Below are 23,138 nucleotides of genomic sequence, written 5' to 3'. Positions count from 1 at the left end.
CTCATCATTCTTACTGTGAGGAAGACGTGAAGATCCACACATTTGATGTGCCTGAAAACCACTTCAATTTTGTGAGTGAGACCTATTATTAAGGGGCAATTTATGTTTTGACGTTAATCCCCTATGAGCGTATTTTCTTTTGTTTTATAGGTTTAGGTATTTCTTATATTTACTACCTTTTGTACGACAGAAAATAATTTGAAAAAAAAATAATGATAATAATAGTTTATAATACAAATAACTGTAGATTGTCAGAAACAACCGTTTAGCAAGCTGATGATTGTCTTTCTACTAAGCAACGATGCATGTCACCATTCTGGAATATACCAGACATTTACTGTTATTGTTCTGATGCTTCCACTTTGTTCACCAATTATACCACCTGCGTGTGGATGAAAGCAAACGTTATACTCCTATTATTATTACCCACCTGTGACACGGAAATGTAACTAAATAAAGATTGTCAAAAAATAAATAAATTCAGATGTGTATATACAATTTTTTTGGCAATATAGGGAGATATTCCCTGCCTATTCTCAGCTTTTTGCTACGTTGAATTCTTATGCTGCAAACATTTTTTACTATAGTATACAGTACAACCAATGTATGTTACATCAAATATGATCACTGCTGAAATTCATTCTTTGATGAATTATCTTTTCATAATGGAATGAACTATACACAAAGCAACTAGTGAACTACAAATCAGATTTCCCTGCAGGAATTACTGTATACTGGATGAGATTTCCGTAGGAATATTCACTCATTATCTTGTGACTGATCTTGAGGTATACAGATTTGTACATATAGGAATGTTGATAGTGTATTTTATTAATGTTAGCTCTTTAGGCACATTTTAAGCATTTGGTAATTTGTTGTCACTTGTCACTTTAAGATTATATATCTTCATTCTCGTGATATAGAAATTGGAGTTTTATTTAGGTCTATGGCAATGTTCTGCTAATAAATCTTTATATTTTCTTCATGTTGAGTGCAGTATCAATTTTTGTATTTTGGATAATACCATTAGTACTATTCTGCCATTTATTGACAGATATGAGTGTTTCTGGGTAATACATTTTAGGCAAATAAATATAGCCTGTTGGTTTACCTATTAGATATATAGCCATCCTACCGTCACTACATGGTATCTCTTCCTCATTAATTGTTATATGTGGTATTTTTGTCACAGCCTATTTACCATTTTTTACCTCAATGTAGATCTCTCCTCGGGAGATTTTTTCCAATTTTCTTTCTTTCTTTTCTAATTTTATTAGGGTACCATTCACAATGACCACTCCTGACTGGGATATCTTCCCATACAGGGGTTATTGGACATTTCTCCGTTAAGCCTTTAAACTATTTTGCAAATATTGAGGTAGCTCCTGAGGTTTAACTGATTCAGTAACGCCATGAATCCGTATATTGTTCCGCCTGTTATGGTCGGCCACCTTTTCTTCCAGAGATTTTAATGTATTTTCTAGAGAAGAGTAGGTGTCTGCCAGTGAACTGCCAGTGAACTGCCAGCTCCTTTTTTCTTTCCTCCAAATGCACCGTTCGGTCACCAATCGCTTGGATATCAGAGGCAATTTTTATGAGGTCAGAAAGGAGAGATGTTTTTAATTAATTTAGTATTGTGTGCATTGAGGCATCTGTTGCAGGGCTCAGAGGTGGAGTTGAGCGTTGCTGGCTATCTCCAGCTTTGGAGCTAGAGGTAGGAGAGTGAGGCCTATAAGCGCCATCTTGGTCTTACAGAGTCCGCATGTGCAGTAAGGTAAGGTGTGGATGTAGTGTCTTTTTACACTTTTTACTAGACTTGGTTGCCATCAGGTGCAGAAGACTGTTACCAAGCAGGAGAGGTTGATCAAATAAGACTATGGCTGTTTTTCACGCTCTGTTTACCACGGATTGGGAGAGCTTGCGAGTCACGTGTTTGCTCCCAAGACTATAGTCACCATCACTGGGAGTAGAAGGATAATTTACAATGGTTCCTAAATATCTCCTATGTCTCAGTCACCCTGTGCCCATTATAGGTGCAGTGTGTGTGTGTGTGTGTGTGTGTGGATTTGGCCATAGAGCTGTGTAGCGCCCTCTGTTGGCAGCAACAGCAATATGCACTACCTGAATAGCAAGGCTAGTTAATTTGCATATTCAGGTAGATTTGCATATTGCAAATTCTGCAGACAGGACCGATATTTTGTGCTAGTTATTGTCTTCCCCATCTCTTTATAAATATGGTATTATGCTATTATAATTTCCTGTGTATTTTACATATTTGGTTATTAAGTGTTCTTGCATAGCAAGACCACTTAAAGGGAAACTCCAGTGCCAGAAAACGATCCGTTTTTTTGGCACTGGAGGGTCCCTCTCCCTCCCACCCCCCAATCCCCGGTTACTGAAGGGGTGAAAACCCCTTCAGTGACTTACCTGGGACAGCGGCGATGTCCCTCGCCGCTGTCTCCGCCTCCGCGACGCTCCTCCTAGTGATTACGTCGGCCGGTGGGCGAGACTAATCTCGCTCACCGGCCGAGGAGACCTAATGCGCATGCGCGGAAATGCCGCGCATGCGCATTACGTCTCCCCATAGGAAAGCATTGAAAAATCATTTCAATGCTTTCCTATGGGGTTTTGAGCGACGCTGGGGGTCCTCACACAGCGTGAGGACGTCCAGCGACGCTCTAGCACAGGAAACCTGTGCTACAAACTAGGAAGTGACCTCTAGTGGCTGTCTAGTAGACAGCCACTAGAGGTGGAGTTAACCCTGCAATGTAATTATGAAAAACTGCAATAATTACACTTGCAGGGTTAAGGGTAGTGGGAGTTGGCACCCAGACCACTCCAATGAGCAGAAGTGGTCTGGGTGCCTGGAGTGTCCCTTTAATGTTATCTCACATATATACCGGTATATTATTATTATTAAGTGTTCTTGCCTAGCAAGACCACTTAATGTTATCTCACATATATATTATTCTTATTAAGTGTTCTTCAAGAACACTTAATAGTGTTCTGGGCAACTGAAAATTCCTAGCACTGATCAGAATGGACCCTGGGGGTCTCCCAAGCACCAGATCACTTGAGAAAATGACTGTAGCTGAGCTTGTTCTTTGTAGATTTAAAGGGCTACATGCAGTGCTGACTCTCATCAGAAAGCCTGGGGCCACTAAAAATAACCCCAGCTGACAGAGGGAAGCCCCAGGTATCTAATGATTTAACCCTGCTCACACTGCATTGTGCTCTATGGGGATTTAAACAGCTGCATGCCGATCTCACTTTGAGCTCTGCATGCAGCTCAGATGTCAGTCTGGGGGCATTAAAAACGACCCCAGATGACCGAGGGGAGCCCCAGATTTTTAATGATACCTGGGTTTCCTGGTGTGAGCAAGGATTTAACACTGCTTACACCACAATCTAGATATAGGTATTTAAATGCCTATTTAAGCAGATACATGCCGCGCTGACTGCCAGCGTTGCATGTAGCTAATCAAAAAGGCTGGGGTCACAAAAAATGTCCCCAGTTGATATAGAGGAGCCCCAGGTTTCCATTGAATTGATACCTGGAACTCCCTTGTGTGAGCCGGGATTTAACCCTGATCACACCGAATTGTAATAGTGGGGATTTAAAATCCCAATTTAAATGCTTGTTTGCAGTGCTCACTTTGAGCTCTGCAAACAGAGCATCGGTCAGTCTAGGGTCACTAAATCTGGACCCAGGTGAGGGAGGGGAGCTCATAGTTATTAGCAAGGTAATATACCCTACTGGATAAATACTGCATGACGGAAATTGTCCACCATGCGTCCTTAAGGGTAGGATCAGCATGACAGAAACTTTCCGTCATGCGTCCTTAAGGGGTTAATGTAGGCCGTCTGAGTGACTGCCACTAGAGGTGTTACCAGACAGCAATGTAAACACTACCTTTTGCCTGAAAAGTCAGTATTTACATTGAAAAACTTTTTTTTGAATATCTTTAATTAGAATAAAGATGTTAACAATAAAGAAAGTTTCTTTTTTTTTTTTTACTTAATAAACACATGTGAATGGTTGTCATACATGAAAGGGTCATAAAAATTTGTTGGACAAAAAGGCGCTCTCTTGCACCCCTTTATTATGCAATGACAGTGCAACTATTTAAAACAAAAAAGACAGGTGCAATACAAAACTAGGGAAGGGTGTAAACAGGAAAAATGTCCTGCAGACAAAGGAAAATTGTTGCACCTGGTAGTCTGCATAGAGAAAGTATACACAGAAAATGAGAAATTATACAATATTTCTCTTTTCCTCTTCATTTGCAATGTTTGCACTGGCTTGCCTTTTCTGAACTGAAAGATTAAAGAAAACAGAGCTTAGGATTATCACATTTGCTTACATTGCTGCCTAGAGACACCTGCCGTGGCAGTCACTCACTAGAGGCGCTTCCTGGGTCAGTGCTGCATGGACGCTCAGCGTCTTCACACTTTGCATGGAGATACTCTGCATGACTCGATGTATCTCAATGAGGAGATGCTGATTAGACAGGGCAACTCCATCCCGCCTCCTTGGCTCAAATGATCAGCCAATCCAATACTTTCCTATACATGCTTGTATTCCTGATCTTTTAGTGTTCCTTTAAGTAATTTATGTTTTAGTTTTAAATTTCTCTTTATTGAAATTTTTTTTTGAAATTTTCAAGTACAAAAAAAACCAAACAAGCAAAAAAAAAAAAAAAGGTATTCAATAAGATTAATACCGAAAGACAAATACATTCTCACATGACAAGACATATAAAACATACATAAAAATAATTCTACAGTTATTGGTTGGATCCGAATAAGAACTAAAGAAAGGCTGTTAGAAATTAAACATGTATTATCACATACATCATTAATGAAAACACTCTTTAACCATTGTTATCCACTTATCCAAGTGATGTATATATTTACTGTTATTATTCGATTATTATTTGAATATGCGACTCCTCTCTCCATTTCCAATTGAAATGTCAATTGGGCTGTAAACTGTTTCATATCTGGTGCTGTTGTCTGTTTCCAAAATCTAGCAATTAGTACTTTCACTGCTATCAAAGAATGGATGGTCAATATTAATTGGTCTCTTGGGAGTTAAGTGCCGATATCTTGGCCATTCTAGTTGGTACCAAATACCACCTATGCTGAACTTTAAAAAAAGTTTAATTTAAATTTAAGCAGTGTATATATTTTCTAAGTAATTTCATAGGTGAGCACTATGTTTTATCTGAAATTTTATGTTTTACTGCTGTCGGTTTTAATGACTGTGTTCAGAACTACAAACGTTCAATGTAAGTGAAAACATCTTACCTTCATACAGGACTCCATTGTCACCATTTGTAAAGAGAGTGCCTAAGACCCAATTTGTGTTGTTGTTGTCAGTCAGAATCTCATTCTCTGGTATTGGCTCTATCTTGACGTGTTTAATTCCTTTGCCTTTGGGGCTTCCTTGACCTTTTGGAAAAAAAAAAACAAGCTTGCATGTAATCATATAAGCAAATTACAAAAGCCTTCATGTTTCAACTACTGTGAGAGATAAATACTGACCTCTATTTCCTTCATTTTTATTTGATCTAGATATACATCACACTCGCTGTAATGAAAAATAGTCCATACATACATATATATATACACACACACACATATATATATATATATATATATATATAGACTATTTCTTATTATGGAGAGTGTGAACTTTGCAAATCTTGGTTCTTAAGCAAAGTTCCATTTGCTAATCTAATTTATCTATAAACCATCAGTCGGCACACATCATGGACAGGAGTGAACAAAATGGTGAGATTGTCCGCAAGGCAGAAGATATAATAAATATAAAGGCAAGTGCGAAGGGCGGGAGTATTATCAAGATACAAGGGGCATAAAGAATGGAGCACGTAAAGAAAAGAAAATAGCACAGCTTTATTTGATTATATAACATTATCTAGAAACTCATATCACAATCATTATTTTCATTAAAAAAGTGTTGAGCATGATTTTGAAAGATGTGTGCTTACAAACAAAGTCTACAATGCTTGCTAAGACATGCCAATTAATCATCTGCTCAATGGCTCTTGTGCAAAATATGCTCATCATTGGCTCTTTAATCACTACAATGTGACCTGAAAGACAATGCTACAACTACTTTACATACCAAACATATTCCATTTACATCTACAAACAAGGCAAGGATACCTTGTTAGAACACTTGTGGTAAATGTAAATTACTACCAAGGAAACCATATTTATGGTATGTGCCAGCCAATCACAACATAAAATGGTGCACTCAATCATTAAACACATGTATAGAACATAACAAATACACTCAGCAGACAGCATGTTTATTCCCCATTCATTTAGAGCTGTTGACAGACTGCAGATGTGGCACATCCGATGTTTTGAGTATGCTGCTGTTGTCTTTTTGTTTGCATATATAATCACATGCTAGTATGGCCTAATCCAAGTGCACAAGCTCCCAGTCTCCAAATACTCCCATTTACCTTACCATTCGAAGCCCTGACACAAGGAAGACAGACAAGATGACAGGCATACCACAGACATAGAAATCAAAACTACTAACATGTTTCAGGAGAAGGTGAAATGTGAGTTCACCTACTCTCATCTTTACTGAAGCAGTTTAATGTATAGATTAAGGACAGCACAGATCCAATTTGTATTAATAAATCCACACCAAGCATTAGCAATTTGATAGCTATTTTATGGCATCTGGAGAATTCCAGTAATTGTGTTTTTATTATGTATAATTTACACTTGCTTGTCAAGAAAGTACAACTACTGAGATAAAGTAGCACAGTCTCCATTTCTATGCTATGTTTGCAGGAACTGGCTATTTACCCATTCCAAGACACATTTCCAGCACATGTACAATGAGGTTAAATACCATTCAGTTAGTTTCATGCTGGGTGGCATATTTCCAACTCCTTAGGCTATGACGTTGTCTCAGATGAATGGATGAGAACATGAAAACCTATATGTACAGGCAATGGATAGGATCAGGTGTAGATGTTCTAAACCAAGCATGTCAAACTCAAAGTCTGGCACGGGCCACATAAACATGGTTTAAGTTTATGTGGGCCGCAAAAAAAAATTAAACATTTTCATAGAAACGTAAGTTTATTTTAAAAAGTACAGTATAAAATAAACCCCAGCATTCCCCTCTACTAAACTACAGCACCCCCCTTTCCTAAATCCCAGCCCCCCCCCTCTACTAAACCACAGCACCACTCTCTACCACCCTGTGCCAAATCTGATCCTCCCGCTGACACACACACATACTCACAGACAGACAGACACACACTTTTCTTTATTGCTCCCTACCTTTTGGAGCCGATGTGGGGCCTCTCCTTGGGGTCCTTCTACCTGCTCCCTCGCGCAGTTTAGTGATGCCGGGTGCCGGAATATGACGTCATATTCCGGCGCCCAACTTCACTACAAATGACGCGCGTGAGGGAGAAGCAGTAAGTCTGAGCTCCCTCGCAGGCCCTCCTCCATGGCCGGGTAAGCTTTAGCAGAGTAGGCACCTGCAATGTGGGGAAAGCAGGTGCCTACTCTGCTATAACCTCAGCATGTACTCGCGGCTCGCTGGGCCGCAAAGATGGTCCTTGTGGGCCGCAAGTTTGATATGCTTGTTCTAAACGTTACTCACATGCCTTTGTAATATATCCTCAACGTCACTATTTCAAATGTTTCAATACAGCAAACAGTTAAGTTAAATGGAGGAGAATGAAATACTCTTTTTCATATTTATCAATCTATTAATGAGCTGTGCAGGTCTAACATTGTGTTACTTTGTGCATCAGAGATACCAATAAGCTATTCTGCTTTTTTTAGTACATGTATAACAAAGAGAAGATTATAATGCAGCCATTGGTAGAACTATTCTATGAGTAATAATGAGTAGAGAGAGTAGAACGAGTTACACTTAAAGAAACGCTATAGTTAGAAATACAAATTTGTTTAGAGATTTTATTTATATTTCAGGGGGAGTCCAGGCCATGGAATGGATTCTTTCGTCCTCGGACAAGTATATGGGTCCTCCAATTGAATACGTCATGCAAATTCTGGAATTGGTTTTGACACAGAACTACTTTCGTTTTGAATTTGATTGGTACAGACAGTCAGCAGGAACATCCATGGGAGCGGCCATGGCTCCAATGTATGCGAATGGATTCATGTTTGAGTTTGAAACTCAATACATATTGGAGCCTTTTAAAGATATCATCCTACTATACGGCCGCTACATCGATGATATCTTTATGATCATCAAGGGAGACAACAGGACTGCAGAATCCATGGTCCAATACATTAATTCATGTACATCGAATGTAGAATTAACCATGACGGTAGACCCATATACAGTAGATTTCTTAGATGTAAGGGTTATGAGAGAAGGTACCAAGTTGGCATACACACTCTATTCAAAAACTACTGACCGCAATACTTTACTCCAGGCGAACAGTTTCCATCCGAATGCCCTCAAACAATCTCTACCATATTCACAATTTTTGAGGGTGGTGAGGAATAATTCAGATCCAAATAAAGCTGAGGAACAATTAAAAATGATGTGGGATAAGTTTCATCAACGGGGCTACAGTGATCAGATATTACGTAAAGCCCTGGATAGGTGCCATACAACACAAGTCGAGCCAGATGCTTCATCAACAAAAAGATTGTTTTTTTCCAACCACGTATACTACAGCTTCCCTAAAATTTAAACAGATGATTGAGAAAAATTGGAGAATTTTGGGAAATGACACTTCGTTACCAGAACCATTTCGTCAACGACCCATGATGTGCTATAGGAGAAATAAGAACTTGAAAGACTTATTAGTCAAGACGGATCCGATACACTGTTACGAGCAGAAACAGGGCTCTTCGAACCTGGGTTGTTATAAGCGTTTGGGCTGTGTCACGTGTGGACACATGCTATCGGGAAAATTCTTCTCTCATCCACATACAGGAAAAAAGTACATCATCAGGGACCGACTAACTTGTACCACGGATTATGTAGTATACAGGCTAACGTGTCCCTGTGGGCTCACTTACATTGGTAAGACCGACCTGCCCCTGAGAGAACGCATTCGTAACCATAGATCCAGCATACGAGTGGCGTACAGAGACCAGAAATCGGATTTGCCGGTGGCCAAACATTTTTTGGAGAAAGGCCACACTTTACCGACTTTAAAACTCATGGCAATTGATCATGTACCACCACCTAGGAGGGGAGGGGATCGCAAGAAAATGTTGTTACAACGTGAACTATTTTGGATTAGGACCTTGAGAACAGTATATCCTGAAGGTTTAAATGAGAAATATACCCTATCTGCATTTTTATAACAAGCTTTCTCCTTTTTTTGAAAGTACTATTGGATAACGTTTTTTTCTATAACAAATCCAGTGGGGATACTATCTAAGTAGTATGGATGAGATGGGGTGTGTGATGTCCACCCTGTGGGTTAGACATATTCACCTATGTTTCTCTTAAAACTACGTTTACCCACATAAGAAGCCACAAATATGGGGTGAGAAGTGGATGCCCACCCTGAGGGACAGGCATCCTCTCTTGGGTCCCATGGTGGCATAAAAATGGTGTTGTATTTGTATTTGTTTGTTTCTTTTATAACATTGTTTCTTCATCCCTGAACTTCATTTCATCACGATGACGATATGCTATATTTGATATAATGTTGGTATGCAGATAGACTTTGGCAATGAGTGGGGCACTGTTTATGCGGTTTGGGTGATTGGTGATTCCTTGACTTAAGGCGGAACTTATTGAAACTACTGGGGATCATTATGAGTTACCGCCATTCAAATTTTCAGTCCCATTCATAATGTGCCATGTGAACTATAAATCAAATATGTTAACAAACTAGTTAGGTGATTTTCCCTTTTTCCCCTATAACGGTCAGTTCAGACATAGTCATCATTATGCCTAATTTGTTTAGGTATATGGCATTAATTTCCTTGAAGTGAAAGGTCTGATCTTGCATCTGCATAGTTGCTTTAAATTTTGTTATTTTGCATCTTAGTGACTTAAAAGTTTATTATGTATTTTTTTGATGTGGACATTAGTTCAGTAGCCAGCATTTTGAACTGCCAGTGTGGTTTATTTCGATCGAAATTATTGTTTTCATCTCCCTAGCGTGAAGCAGCTGTGTGTACTGCTTTTAACTGTGAGACCCATATGTGGTTTGTTTATGTTAGTATAGGTCACCATGGTGATGACCCTTGGCCGCGTTATTGAGCGTGACGCCGTGCGGCTGCGGACGTACGTCGGGTAGCCCGCGGCAGTCCCGGTCCGGGCGTCCATGGAGTCAGAGGTGTCACAAGTGTGGTGAGTTAACATTTTATTTAAGGTATATAATGTGGGGTTTTTGTGTTTGCACAGTATGTCCTGACGAAAGCCTGAGGGGATCAGGCTGAAACGTTGACACTTTGTCGTTTTAGCAAGGAAAATAAAAGTTAATTTTTATCAAGACCTTGGAGTGCTATCTTTGGAAGTTGTTGTATATTTTGGCTGACAAGCACCGGGCATTGAACTACTGGACAGATGGAGTGCAAGATTCGTTGTTTTTATATATATATATATATATATATATATATATATATATATATATATATATATATATATATATATATATATATATATATATATATATATATATATATATCAAAGAGATGTGGCTGCACTCACGGAAGTTTCTTAAAACTTAACTTTTATTTAATCCATAAAACCGATCGACGTTTCAGTCCAGCATGTGGACTTTCATCATGATCATATATGATCCTGATGAAAGTCCACATGCTGGACTGAAACGTCGATCGGTTTTATGGATTAAATAAAAGTTAAGTTTTAAGAAACTTCCGTGAGTGCAGCCACATCTCTTTGATATATGGATACACAGCCCTGGTAATGCACCCGGTTTTTTGGACATTTTTTGGACAACTTTGGAATCCACTGGCAGCCTGAGTGCAAGGTACTGTACATTTTTTTCTATATATATATATATATATATATATATATATATATATATATATATATATATAAAAATACAGAATCTTGGTTTTGTATATATATATATATATATATATATATATATATATATATATATATATATATATATATAAACAAATTTGTATTAATTTTTTTTTTAAATTCTTTATTTTTCCATCTTGGCGGACAAAGTGACATAACATTGGCTTACTGGCTTACGCAGAAGCCATCGGGTATATCAGGAATATGTACATCGTCACAAGTTAACAAGGGTAGTCTGTGACAGAGCCTTTAACACATTAGTGCCATTGTTGTCCCCGTCCGTCAAGGAGTTTTTCCATTTACTTTTTATCAACAAGGTAAAACTTAATCGAACATAATCGACAGGTTTGACATTCTATTGCATACATTAAGATAACTTTAGCTTCATGTCTGTGTGCCTGTCTTGTAACTTGGTTTGCATATTGTATGTAATCTATATGAACCGTGCGTCCTACTCATACTTGTAAACTTCGTGTATTGAGGTTGAATCCGTTGGCCTGGGCCCTATTGTTATTTAGGCAAGTGGTTTGGCCTAGACTGTCTCAGGGACTCCCCTGCAAGTATTCGTATGTTCCGATCGGTGTGTGCCGATGTTGGCATACTGCTCTTGGTGTGGTTAGTTCAGATCAGGGCCCCTTCCCAGGTCCCCGATTCGTTGCGACTCTGGGTCAGCCAGGGTCTGTCTAGATTGCTATAGTGTATGGGTAGTATCTTCGCACCCCTAGTCCCTGAGATCAAGGGATGGTGGGCCATCAAAAGAAGAGAGGGAGATAGGTGGAGAAAGAGAGAGAGGATGGGATGAAAAGGGGGGGGGGTATATGCGACGGTTCAGTGCGGCTTGCAGTGGTTCTGTGTGCTCGTTATTTCAGGGGAGGCTAGTTAAAATGTAGTTGTGCCAGGGTTCCCACATTTTATCAAATTTATGTGTGGTCCCTCGCAGTCTGGCCGTCAGGCTATCCATTAGGTGTACCTCTTTTATGTTACCTATCACTCTCTGTAAGGAGGGTATGTCTGCTTGTAACCATGTTTGTGCCATTGTTCTTCTGGTTGCTATTGTAATTTTATGGAGTAAGTTTTGTTCCCCTTTAGTCCAGTTGTCTATGGATCTGTTAAGGAGGTACGTCCATGGGTTCAGGTCGGGAGCCTTATGGAAAATTCTATATACCAATTGATGTATTTTTGTCCAGAATGCTTGGGCTTTGGGACATTCCCACCACATGTGAGTGTACGTGCCCCGATGTCCGCAACCCCTCCAACAGTCATCTGTTGGTGTTTGTCTCATGCAATGTAATTTAACCGGTGTGGTGTACCATCTAAACATCGTTTTATAGGATTGCTCCTGTAGTGTTACGCATATGGAAACTGTGTGATTTGCCTCCCAGATGTCCCCCCATTCCTCTCCTTCCAGTACCTCGCCCAGGTCTCTTTCCCATGCCTCTGTGTATGCCAGTGCTCCCCACTCCCTCGTTTCTGTGCATAAGTGTGTATACATCGTGGTTATTAAGCCCTTCCGAGTGGTTTCGTTGAGACACATCCTTTCAAAAAATGTCAGGGGACCTGTCGCCGCCTGTCGCACAAGTGGTTGTTGGACATAGTCTCGTATCTGTATATATCTAAAAAAGTCGGTAGGGGTGAGGTGTGTAGTCTGTTGGAGTTGGTCAAATGGGACTAGTTTCTTATGCTCATACATATGGAAAATTCTCTGAAGCCCTGCTGTTTCCAAGTTTGCAAATTCCCTGGCTGCCATACCTGGTGGTAACGCCCTATTTCTTAGGAGGGGGGTCAGTGGGGATAGTTTTGATGTTTGATAGTTTTGATCCCAGAGGCTCAGGGAGTTTAGGATGGCCGGGCATGTAGTTCTCAGGATTGGTCTATCTTCCCTGGGCACCCACATATGATACTGTGGCAAGTCGGCCCCCGTCAGGAGAGATTCCAGGTCTACCCATCTTCTCACCTCTAGAGGCGTGTGCCACATCGCGACTTGTGCCAGTTGCGCCGCTAGGTAATAGGAGTAGAGGTGTGGCAGGCCCAACCCCCCCTTTGCCTCTGTCTATACAATATGTTCCTGGAAATTCTGTGTCGGCGGTTTTGCCATATAAAATTGCCAATTGCTTTTTGTAGGTGAGCCAAGTCGGATTTCAGCTATTTCACGGGGAGCGCTTGGAAGAGGAACAGGATCATTGGTAATACATTCATTTTTACTGCGTGAATGCGCCCAATCCAGGAGATTGGTTTGTCCTGCCATTTTTCCATATCTTGCATTAGTGTCCGGATCAGTGGGGCATAATTCAGGTGGTGTATCCTGGTCGGGTCACCTGGTAGCCGTATCCCTAGGTATTTTAAGTGGTCTCTTACTATGGGGATGTTGTGGGTTTCCTGTAGCGTTGCTATATCCTCTGCGATGGGGAGGGCACTTGATTTTTCTAGGTTTGCCTTGTATCCGGAGAAAGTTCCAAATTGATTTAGGAAGCCTCTAAGAGCTGCCATAGATTCTGTGGGATCCGTGAGGGTTAGCAGTACGTCATCAGCATAAGCTGAGGTAAGGAACTCCTGTCCTGCCACCTTTATCCCCGTGATATGCGGATGCTGTCGCATGGCCTGCAGTAGTGGCTCGAGTGAGCGCACGAAGAGAAGTGAGGAGAGGGGACATCCCTGTCTAGTCCCGTTCCCCAGCTTAAAGGGTTTAGGCCCTGCTCCGGCTATCTTGACTTGTGCTGAGGCGTGGTCGTACATGGCTTTGATTGCTGTCGTGTATCGTTCCGGGAAGTTTAGGTGCGTCAGGAGGTTAAATAGGTATGGCCATTCGACTCTGTCGAAGGCCTTTTCGGCGTCGATGGATACTAGTAGCGTTGGCGTGTTGGAGGACTTTTGGCGCCATATGAGATCGATATTTCTCCAGGTGTTCTCAAAGAGTTGTCTGTCAGGCACAAACCCTACCTGGTCCGGGTGGATCAGCGTTTTTAGTGCAGGGTTCAGGCGATCCGCCAGGATTTTTGCTAGTATCTTGATGTCATGATTAATCAGTGATATCGGCCTATAATTGTCGGGGAGTAAAGGGTGCCTGCCTGGTTTCTGGAGGAGTATTATGTTAGCTAGGGACATGCTGTTTTCTGTACTTCCTCCATCCATGAGGTCGTTGAAAAGCCGCGTCAACCGTGGTGAAAGTTCCTCGCGAAAGGTCTTGTAGTAGGACCCACCGAAGCCATCTGGTCCAGGTGCTCTGTTGCCCTTCAGGCCCGCTATTGCCCTGTCCACTTCCTCCCTTGTTATCGCCTCATTGAGTAGCTGTGCCGTTGTGGTCGGGAGTTTTTGTAGGTCTAGTTCTTTTAAGAAGTTCTGCATATGTACCATGGCTTCGTTCTGTGATGCTTGATTTGTCGGCGTGTGGTTCTATAGCTTCGCATAGTAGTCATTGAATACCTGGGCTATGTCTGCTGGGGAGTTTTTAATCGTGCCGTCGCTGTGTTTGATTGTGGCGATATGTGTACGGTCTTGTCGCGGTCGCAGGGTTCTGGCCAATAGTGTGTCCATCTTGTTCGATTGTTCGTAATATGTCCTCTTCGTCCAGTTGAGTGCCTTTATCGTGTCGTCCATCAGTAGAGCGGAGATGGATCGTCTGATCTCCCGTAACCGCTCCATGAGTTGTGGGGTTGGTGCAGTTTTGTGTTTTTGCTCCGTTTTCTTCAACTCTTCCAGGTGCCTCGCCACCTCCTTGGTCTTGTGCGCCTTCTTCCGTGTTGCCAATTTAATGCAAATGCCTCTGATCACTGCTTTGTGGGCCGCCCATACGGTTTTCGGAGCTACATCCTCCGTTTAGTTTTCTTCAAAATATTTCTGTATTTTCTCGCGTAGTTCTGCTTGTGCTCTCTCGTCCCGTCTCTCGCTCCCGATGGGAGCTCATTCTCCAGTTCCATGGTGCTGCCGTGCTGAGGTGGTCCAGGGTTAGGGAGACGTCAGCATGGTCTGACCACGTAATAGAGCCAATTTTTGACCTCTTCACCTTAGCCATGCTCGTGTCATTCACAAGGAAGTAATCGATCCGTGAGTAGGTACCATGTGGTGCAGAGTAAAATGTATAGTCTAGCACCCCAGGGTGTTGGGCCCGCCACACATCCAACAAGCCGGTGTTTCTGACAAAGTCGCTTAGTAGCCTATCCTGCCCACCTCTACCCTGCGACCTCTGTAGGCCTGCTCTAGTGCTTCTGTTGACCGCTGGGCTCGGTACGGCATTAAAGTCGCCCCCCATTATTACCATACCCTAAGGTCCCACTTCGCCTCTGCGATCCCCCTAGCTACCGTGTACACTCATGTATGCGTCTGTAACCTCCTGGTGGTTCCATCTATATGTCACGTAGTCCAGCTAGGTCGTGAGTTATGTCGTTGATTCCCCTCTAGTGCCTAGGCCTGTCGACCCTAGCTTACCCGGGGCGAGTTGGGCGGGTCCCGTCTAGTAATGCGGGGAGTTGGGCCTGTCCTGGGACCGCTCTGGGGTGAGTAAGTGCGGGCACTGTCGTCGTTGGCTAAAGTGTGCCAACGGGTCCCCGAAGGGACAGACCTTCCCCACTGGAGGGCGGTCCTAGTCGGGTCAGGCACTGTAGGATCTCGATATTTGTACGTTACTGTCAGGGTTCACATGCTTGGCTACGACTACGGGTGCTGCCTCAGGGTGTTAGGTCCCATTCTGCCCTGGAGGCCGAGCCAGTATACTAGGAAGTAGTCTACTCTGATTTGCTATCAGGTGGGTTATGTGGCGGCGGGATCCCTGCCCTTATCCCGTCATCGTCCCTGTCTGGGCCTCCTTTCTTTGTGCATCCCCCCATCTCTCTCTTGCATGCAAATCAATGGCCAGTAGCCTAAGGATAATAAAACATTTTTCCCTTCTATAGGGTACAACCTATGATCTCATGCATGCGCCCAACTGCCCTGAAGCTACTTGCAGTTTTAGTGGTTACTGCTCCTGCATTTAAACATGAGTACATATTCAGTGTCCCCATGGCCATGTCCGATTCGGCCTCATGAATACCGGGGCCCTGCTAGTAGAATTGCGTGCCCACTCCGTGTCCAGCCTGCTGCCCCCTCCCTCAATGTTTCCCGTGCCATGCTTCTGTAAACCTCAGTGCTCCCCCCGGCCCGTTCCAGCCCCCCCAAATACTGAAAAGGGAATAGAAACAAGGAATCCCCGTTTTGCTTACAGTCTCATGCAGATCAGGGGCGTGTGTCCCCCCCCCCCCCCCCCCAGGCTCCTGCCTTCCACGCCATCTCAGTGTAGACGACCCCCCTGTCCACCAGCAGCAGCTCATCTCCCATCCCCCTCCCAACGTAGACATCACAGACCCCCCCAGTCACAACATGTTAGTAGCAATCTGTCCCGTGTACCTCATTCCCCGACTTGCTGCCATTCTCCCGCCAGAGGTTGAAGGTCTTCTGAGCCCGTCACCGTGCCTGGAAGATGTGCAGGTGCTCGGATCCCCAGTGCTGCAAAGAAGGCGTGTGCATCAGCTCCTGGTTGTAAGACGTGCATTTTTCCTTCCTTAAACGCCAGCAGTTTGAAGGGATAGCCCCATGCATAGCGCTGATTCGCTTCCCTCAGCGCCTCCGTGATGGGCCTCCAGTCCCGTCTCCTCTGTAAGGTAGCAGGTGCCAGGTCTTGGAATATTGATAGTTCAGCTCCCTGGAAGGTGATCTGGGCATCTCTGCTTTTCTTGAGGAGGGCTTCCTTTGTCTGGAAGTGTCGGAACCTGATGATAATGTCCCTAGGGTAGTTGGCGTCCGGCCTCCTTGTGCGCAGTGCTCTATGTGCATGCTCGATGTGCCATTGGTGGTCAGGTAATCCCGGCAGTAGTGGCTTAAGAATGGTGGTCACTACGTCCACTACAGCACCTTCTCCCGCATTTTCTGGGAGGCCTCTGAGGCGTATATTATTTCTGCGCGATCTGTTCGCCATATCTTCAATGGCCAGCTCCGCAGCCGCCATCCTGGAGGTCAGCTGGTTCACTTGCTGAATCGCCAGATTGTGAGCTTTTGTTGTGGTCTCTAACCTGGTTTCCAGCCTCGTGGTGCGATCTCCTATGGCCTGGATTTCCCCGCGTAGTACCCTGGTGGAGCGGTCTATCTCCCATGCCAGGTAGGTTTTCATATCGGCTAGGGTGGTGAGGATTTGTGCCGTGTCTGCCGAGTTTGGGATATCCCCCCTTGTGGCCTCGTTCCTGCGTGTGGGCACCTCTCCTCGCCGCCATCTTGTGAGTCCGCGAGCCCCGCACGTGGAGCCGCGAAGAACTCCGCCACTGAGGTGCCAGAGTCATGGCCCTTTTTGGGGTTCTTCTTGGGGGGCCTCTTATCCATCCCTGAGAACGCTTGGGTTTCACTGTCGGTGAGTTAGCACGCTGATGTTGGCTATTTTGCGGTGCGGTCGGAGCGGAGCTCTAAGCAAACGCGTCCAGCTCGCTCCGTGTCCAGGCCACGCCCCCAGCACAAATTTGTATTTCTAACACTATAGTGCCCTAGGATTTATAAAGGTTTTAAAAGATTAAAAGGCGTTTGGAGTTCTTCTCCGCCACTTTGGCTGAGACAATTGAGATCGATGATCACGGCCAACCCAATGCTTTCTCCATAGTTAATTATTGGGAGACTTGTGCGCATGCTACGCTAATCAAATGGTCTACTACCTGTAACCATTGGATTGAAATAGTGTTTTACTCCACTATTTTGGTGCAAGCAACTTTAGTGGCTGTCAGTATTAAAAGAGACAGGGTAACCCTGCAATAAACGCATTGCTTTTCCTGCAGACCATCAATGTTTTTATAAACTGCAATAATTACCTGCTAGGGTTAACTCCTTCTCTTCTGGCTCTCTACCAGACAACCACTGGATGGACATGTGAATTACGGTAGAGCTCCTGGTTAGCTCTATCAAATGTGAGTGTATATTGCTCTAATTCACTCTACAACTTCACTTATTTACCAAAACAAACTGCACTATTGTATTTCCTCTCTGTTTTTATCTTTGAGGTTATATGTGGACCATTTGAAAAATTCTCTTTGTACGTATATTATTTCATAAATTACTACCTGGGGCGCGGTCCCTCTCTCTTTTTTGTTTGAATTCTTTTTACAGCAAAAAGCCTGAAGGTAATGATTCTACTCACCAGAACAAATCCAATAAGCTGTAGTTGTTCTGGTGACTATAGTGTCCCTTTAATGAAGTTGGCATCTCAATGAAAACTGTAGAAAAGAGAATTACAGCTTTATCAAGCTGTATTTAGATATACCCCCAATAAAAAAAATGTATAATTAAATGCACGCAAGTTTTCATTGGGGGTGTATCTACTAAATACAGATTTTGTGTATAAGCAGTATAGTGTCCTTTACCATTTTAAAAAGATGTATAAACAGTAAGAATGTCTAATGACCAAAAACATGAAATGAGAAACATTTCAAGAAGAATCTAGAATGGGGAATCGGAGAGATAAAATAGGGAGCAATTGAAAGAGCCCTGTAATGTATAATAAGCGTGTATACAGGAGTTATATGCAGAAGACATAAGCAAAGAAAGAAGGTAAAAGAAAGAGGGTGAGGGAGAAGAGGAGAGTAAAAAAAAGGACAGGAGGGGAAATGAAGAACTCTCTGCCTCTCTGTCCATTCTAACAATCCCTAAACTGCAAGGCTCGGGGGGCGGAGCCAGGCTTTCCTGCAGAGCAGACGTGCTGTGCCTCAGCTCCTTAGAGATTAACAGTTTTCGGGGTGATATAAACATCCAGCGACTTTCAAGAAAAGGCACTCCCTGAGTTGGGGAACTTATGCTGACTACCCTGAACTTCAAATCGATATTATACCCCACCGGGGACCGGGTCTATCAGTTGCGGCCTACTGCACATGGAGCAGGGGAGAAGCAGCCGATCTCCTCGCTCCTCAGACACCGGAGCAGCTCTGCGGCACTCCTACTCCTACACCCCCCCCCCATGACCAGCGGGGGTTATCCTGGTCCCCACAGGAGGAACCACTACTGAGCAGACAGAGTGCTCCACACGGCAAACTACCAAGGCACTGCCTGCACTGAGCATCCAAGATGGCGACTGCTCCACCATCAGACACATGAAACCTACATGCACTTGAGAAACCATGCAGCATCTCCATAGAACTCACCCTGCAGCGCCTGGGCGCCATTTTCCAGAGGCTCGAGGAACGCACCCGAGCTACAGTGGCAGAGCAGCGGAGGGTTGCAGACAGCAGCAAACCGCCGAGGCGAAAGGTACCACCTCCAAGCGACATTACCAAGCAAGCACCTAACCACAAAGATGCCCGCAGGCCCGCACCGAGAACCCCTCGTGGCTCTAATACCAAGCGGCCACCGTTAAAGCGACGGATCACCCACCAGAGACGGCGTGAAGCAGCCGGACCCACTGCTAGCCCCAGGGACGGGGCGAACCTGATGCGGAGGCAGACCATGACCCTTCAGCGGGGTACAACGGCCATCACACGGGTCTGGGACGGGAGAAGAGACCTAACCTGCAACACTCAAGCCCACTGTGACTCTCCTGTAACCTCCACGAACTTACCGACTATGGGAGTCGGCTGATTTTCACTGCCTCATTAGGTGCTGGCCTGCCGCCTCACCACCACGTCCATGCAGCGCAAGTGCATGTGGACACTGTTTTTTGTTTTATTTTGCATTACACTCTCTGATTTAAGTTAGGAGTGTAAGCTCGCTTATGTGCTCCATTTCGGTGGTCCTTACTTGGTCCCATAGCATGAACCTAATATCAGCACATATTCCACACTCACCAGGTCTATACCATCTCTTTCTACATACTTACAGCTGTCTTGTTTAATATAGAGACATGAATGCATAGCCTGCCAAGAGTTAACCGTTTACTTTATTAAGCTTTAGTGTAATCACAACTCATGTTTTAGCAGCAAAGAATATGCTCCTTTTTTGTTTTATCCTTCACACAGTCTCAGTGGAAGTTTCAAACAAACCTCATGTTTAACCAATACATAGCGATTATCTGATTAGCCTGCTAATAGACATGCCTGTTTTACCAGTGTTCTTCCTATTCTCGTTCTTCCCTTAAAATGAGGATCCAATGCTATACACACGACATAAACTATGCATTGATTTACGACAAGTTTAGATAGAGCAATACCACCTACTCTAAATGCATATGTCTGTTTTCTCCTGTCGTTTTGTTTCAAATTACCGTTAACTCACTTAAAATGTACCAGCTCCCTCATATATACTCTTATGCTTTAAAAAATGTGCAGTATTATCACATGTCCTACAATCGTATAGATATGTCATTGACATGACTGCAAATGCTGTTGGGGCATTGCAGGTTTGATTGTACCGTCATGCACGTCAAAAATAAAGAATTGAGAAATGAAGAACTGAGGCAGCAAAAGAAAACACCTGCACAAAGAAGATGCTTTGTGTATATTAAAGGAACACTACAGCGATAGGAATATAAACCTGTATACCTAACACTATAGTGCCCCTGTCCCTTGTTAAGAAGTTCTTCCTTAGGCAGTCCTTCTGCTACCACAGCGCATGGTAACTCCCAGGCTGATGCTGCTAGGGAATATAGGAACAATAAAGGCATTGTGTTAGCCATCACAGAGAAGGTTTGCCATGCTTGGGGAAGCTTCCCCAAAGACGGCAAATCAAAGAAGAGAGCAGACAGAAGAGTAACACCCAGAAAGATTAGGACATGACACCACTGAATTGGAAGTGAGAGGAGTATATACCTATATAATTTTTATAATATGATTTATTCAATGCACTAGGTGGTGATTCATGTCAAAGATAAAGTGTTGTGGCTGTATTATTGGATGGTATTACACACATTCTAGTATAAAAAAAGAAATAAAAATAACGCAAAATATAAGCAACTTACGGTTGCTGGGAGACCTTGTGTCCGTCTCTTGTTTTTCCATGGTCCTTCTTTTTGCACAACTACCTTCATTTGGTGTTGCACTGGCACTGGAAAGTCTTTTTACAGGCGATCTCTTAACTATGGTGGGACAGAAAAATATGTTTACATTATTTTCCTCACTCAAAGGGTTAATCCACGCATTATGACTACTTAGGTGATTTTAAGTGGTCATGCTGCTGTAGGCACAGTGCTGCATTTAGCTAGGGGACATGTTACTCCACCTCTGGCGGCATCAATAGCCTGCCAGGAATGAGAGGCTGGATAATGTTAATTTTGTGCATACTGGGCATCTGTTGCCACAGATGATCAATGGTGGTACAGCCCTGCACCACATGTTGCTCAAGTCCACCCCATAACTTGTGGATCACATTGCAGGAAGACATGGTCTCTATGTGGGATTGCAGGTAAGTTCCTTTATTATAACGTACATTTATTTTTTTATTCTATTATTAAGGGGTAGGACTACTCCAGCTACGGCTACTAGAATAAAACACTGTTTTTGGTTGGAGTAAACCTCTAAAACTCTCAGATATGTAATTTTCATTATTCTTATCCACATTTTTACCTCCAACACAGTTTCCCATTTAAAAAATAAATAAGTCATTCAATATGAAAAGTTCAGTGAGTGCAGTTTTGAAGAAACATTCCAAATCCCTTGCTCTAGGGGTTTACAGGGTATCTGCTTTGTCTTATATTATAAATAACCCAATTTTCACTTTCCTGGCTGTCATACAGACAGAGTGAGATTACTTGCTTAAATGAGATGGCACTGAGTCTCACAGAGAAGTGATAGATTCAATGGTTCCTACTTGACACATTCTATTGACGAAACTTGGCAATTGACAATATAACCCCAATATTTCTATATAAGAGGCTAATGACTTAAGGAGATCCTCACTAGTGAGGGTCTCCCACGTACAGAGTCGAGTGGTGGTGAAGAGACTCTCACATTAGATTAGCTTTAAGTAAAGTTAAATGAAATTTATAAACCATGTGACATTGTTACAATATTTACTATTCAGTAGGAATGTTGGAATCTAGGAATCTGAAAAGCCTTGCTTTACATGCAAATATTGTTTGCATTTTCTTAGATGAAAATGCACTGAATAAATAGAGATTGCCAACACACTTTCTAAAACCCTCATTTTATGTAATTTTATTTTTTAATGAACCACAACAGGGGTTTGTATAGTTTATTTAACCAAGTTGATCAAGGTTATTCATTGATGCAAGCGAGAATGCAAGGTGAATTCTAAGTGAATTTAAGGTCAAAGTAGCCAAACTCTGGCCTTAAATTTCAAATTTTTGAATTTGCCTTAATAAATAACTGTATATCTAATGGGAATAAAATCCTTTATATTAATGTTTTAAAAAAATAATTATTTGAGTTGCTTGTAAGTGAGTTATTCAAACTTTCAACAAACAGATGGACCACGCAACCCTTTCAACAATGTTGTTTGATAAAGACACAAAAGTTTCAGAAGTTATCAGGTCCACTTTTTGGATGCATGATTGTATAAATCACTTATAGTGAATTGAAGGTTCAGTTATTCAAGATTACTATTATGACTTTCCCCAAATGATCTTAGGAAACGGCCCGATCAAGGCTATTTGCTCCATCATCTCATGCTAATTGGCACTTGCTTCCACCCCTGACTGCTAGCCATTCCCTCACAGCAGACTCATTCAGTTACATTAGATGCAGCATAGTGAGAAAGTGACATGCTGTACTTTCATGTTGGGATTGGAGAGCAGAGACACTGTAACTGACTATGGAGATGAGTGCAAATAGTATATGTAAAAAAAAAACCAACAACTTATAAATAAAAAAAAATGATAAATATATATATATTTTTGGGTCGTAGTGTTATGTTAAGTTACACTGTGCTGCTGCATTGGAAATTATAAGTAAATGTACCTGGTGATGGTGGTAACTTGCTGGGCATTGAAGGTTCATCATTTGTTTCATCAATGGGTAATTTTAAACCACAATTTGGGCAAAACTTAAATGCATCGTCTACTTTCTCTCCACACTGGGGACAAAAATTGACCTTCATTCTGTAAATAAACACATGGATGTTATACTACAAAAAATAGATCAAATGTCAAGGACTCAAAATAAACAGTTAAGACATCTAAAAGGTTCTGAATAAA

The 23,138-nt window shown here is 42.5% G+C and overlaps 1 protein-coding gene across 2 annotated transcripts in view; it reads right to left on the bottom strand.

Moving 5' to 3' along the window:
- The window catches only part of VRK3 (VRK serine/threonine kinase 3), a 115,720-nt gene that overhangs the window by 74,801 nt on the left and 17,781 nt on the right, over positions 1–23,138 (bottom strand). For both annotated transcript variants that reach the window (XM_063437322.1, XM_063437323.1), the window contains exons 2-4: positions 22,903–23,042; positions 20,946–21,062; positions 5,311–5,454 (exon numbers count right to left, since the gene is read on the bottom strand). In XM_063437322.1, the coding sequence (XP_063293392.1) occupies positions 5,311–5,454; positions 20,946–21,062; positions 22,903–23,041 (400 nt within the window). In that variant the 5' untranslated portion in view covers position 23,042. The remainder of the gene's footprint in view (positions 1–5,310; positions 5,455–20,945; positions 21,063–22,902; positions 23,043–23,138) is intronic.

This window comes from Pelobates fuscus, chromosome 12, assembly GCF_036172605.1.
Source record: "Pelobates fuscus isolate aPelFus1 chromosome 12, aPelFus1.pri, whole genome shotgun sequence".
Lineage (NCBI taxonomy): Eukaryota > Metazoa > Chordata > Amphibia > Anura > Pelobatidae > Pelobates > Pelobates fuscus.
This window is presented reverse-complemented; position numbering and strand designations above follow the sequence as displayed.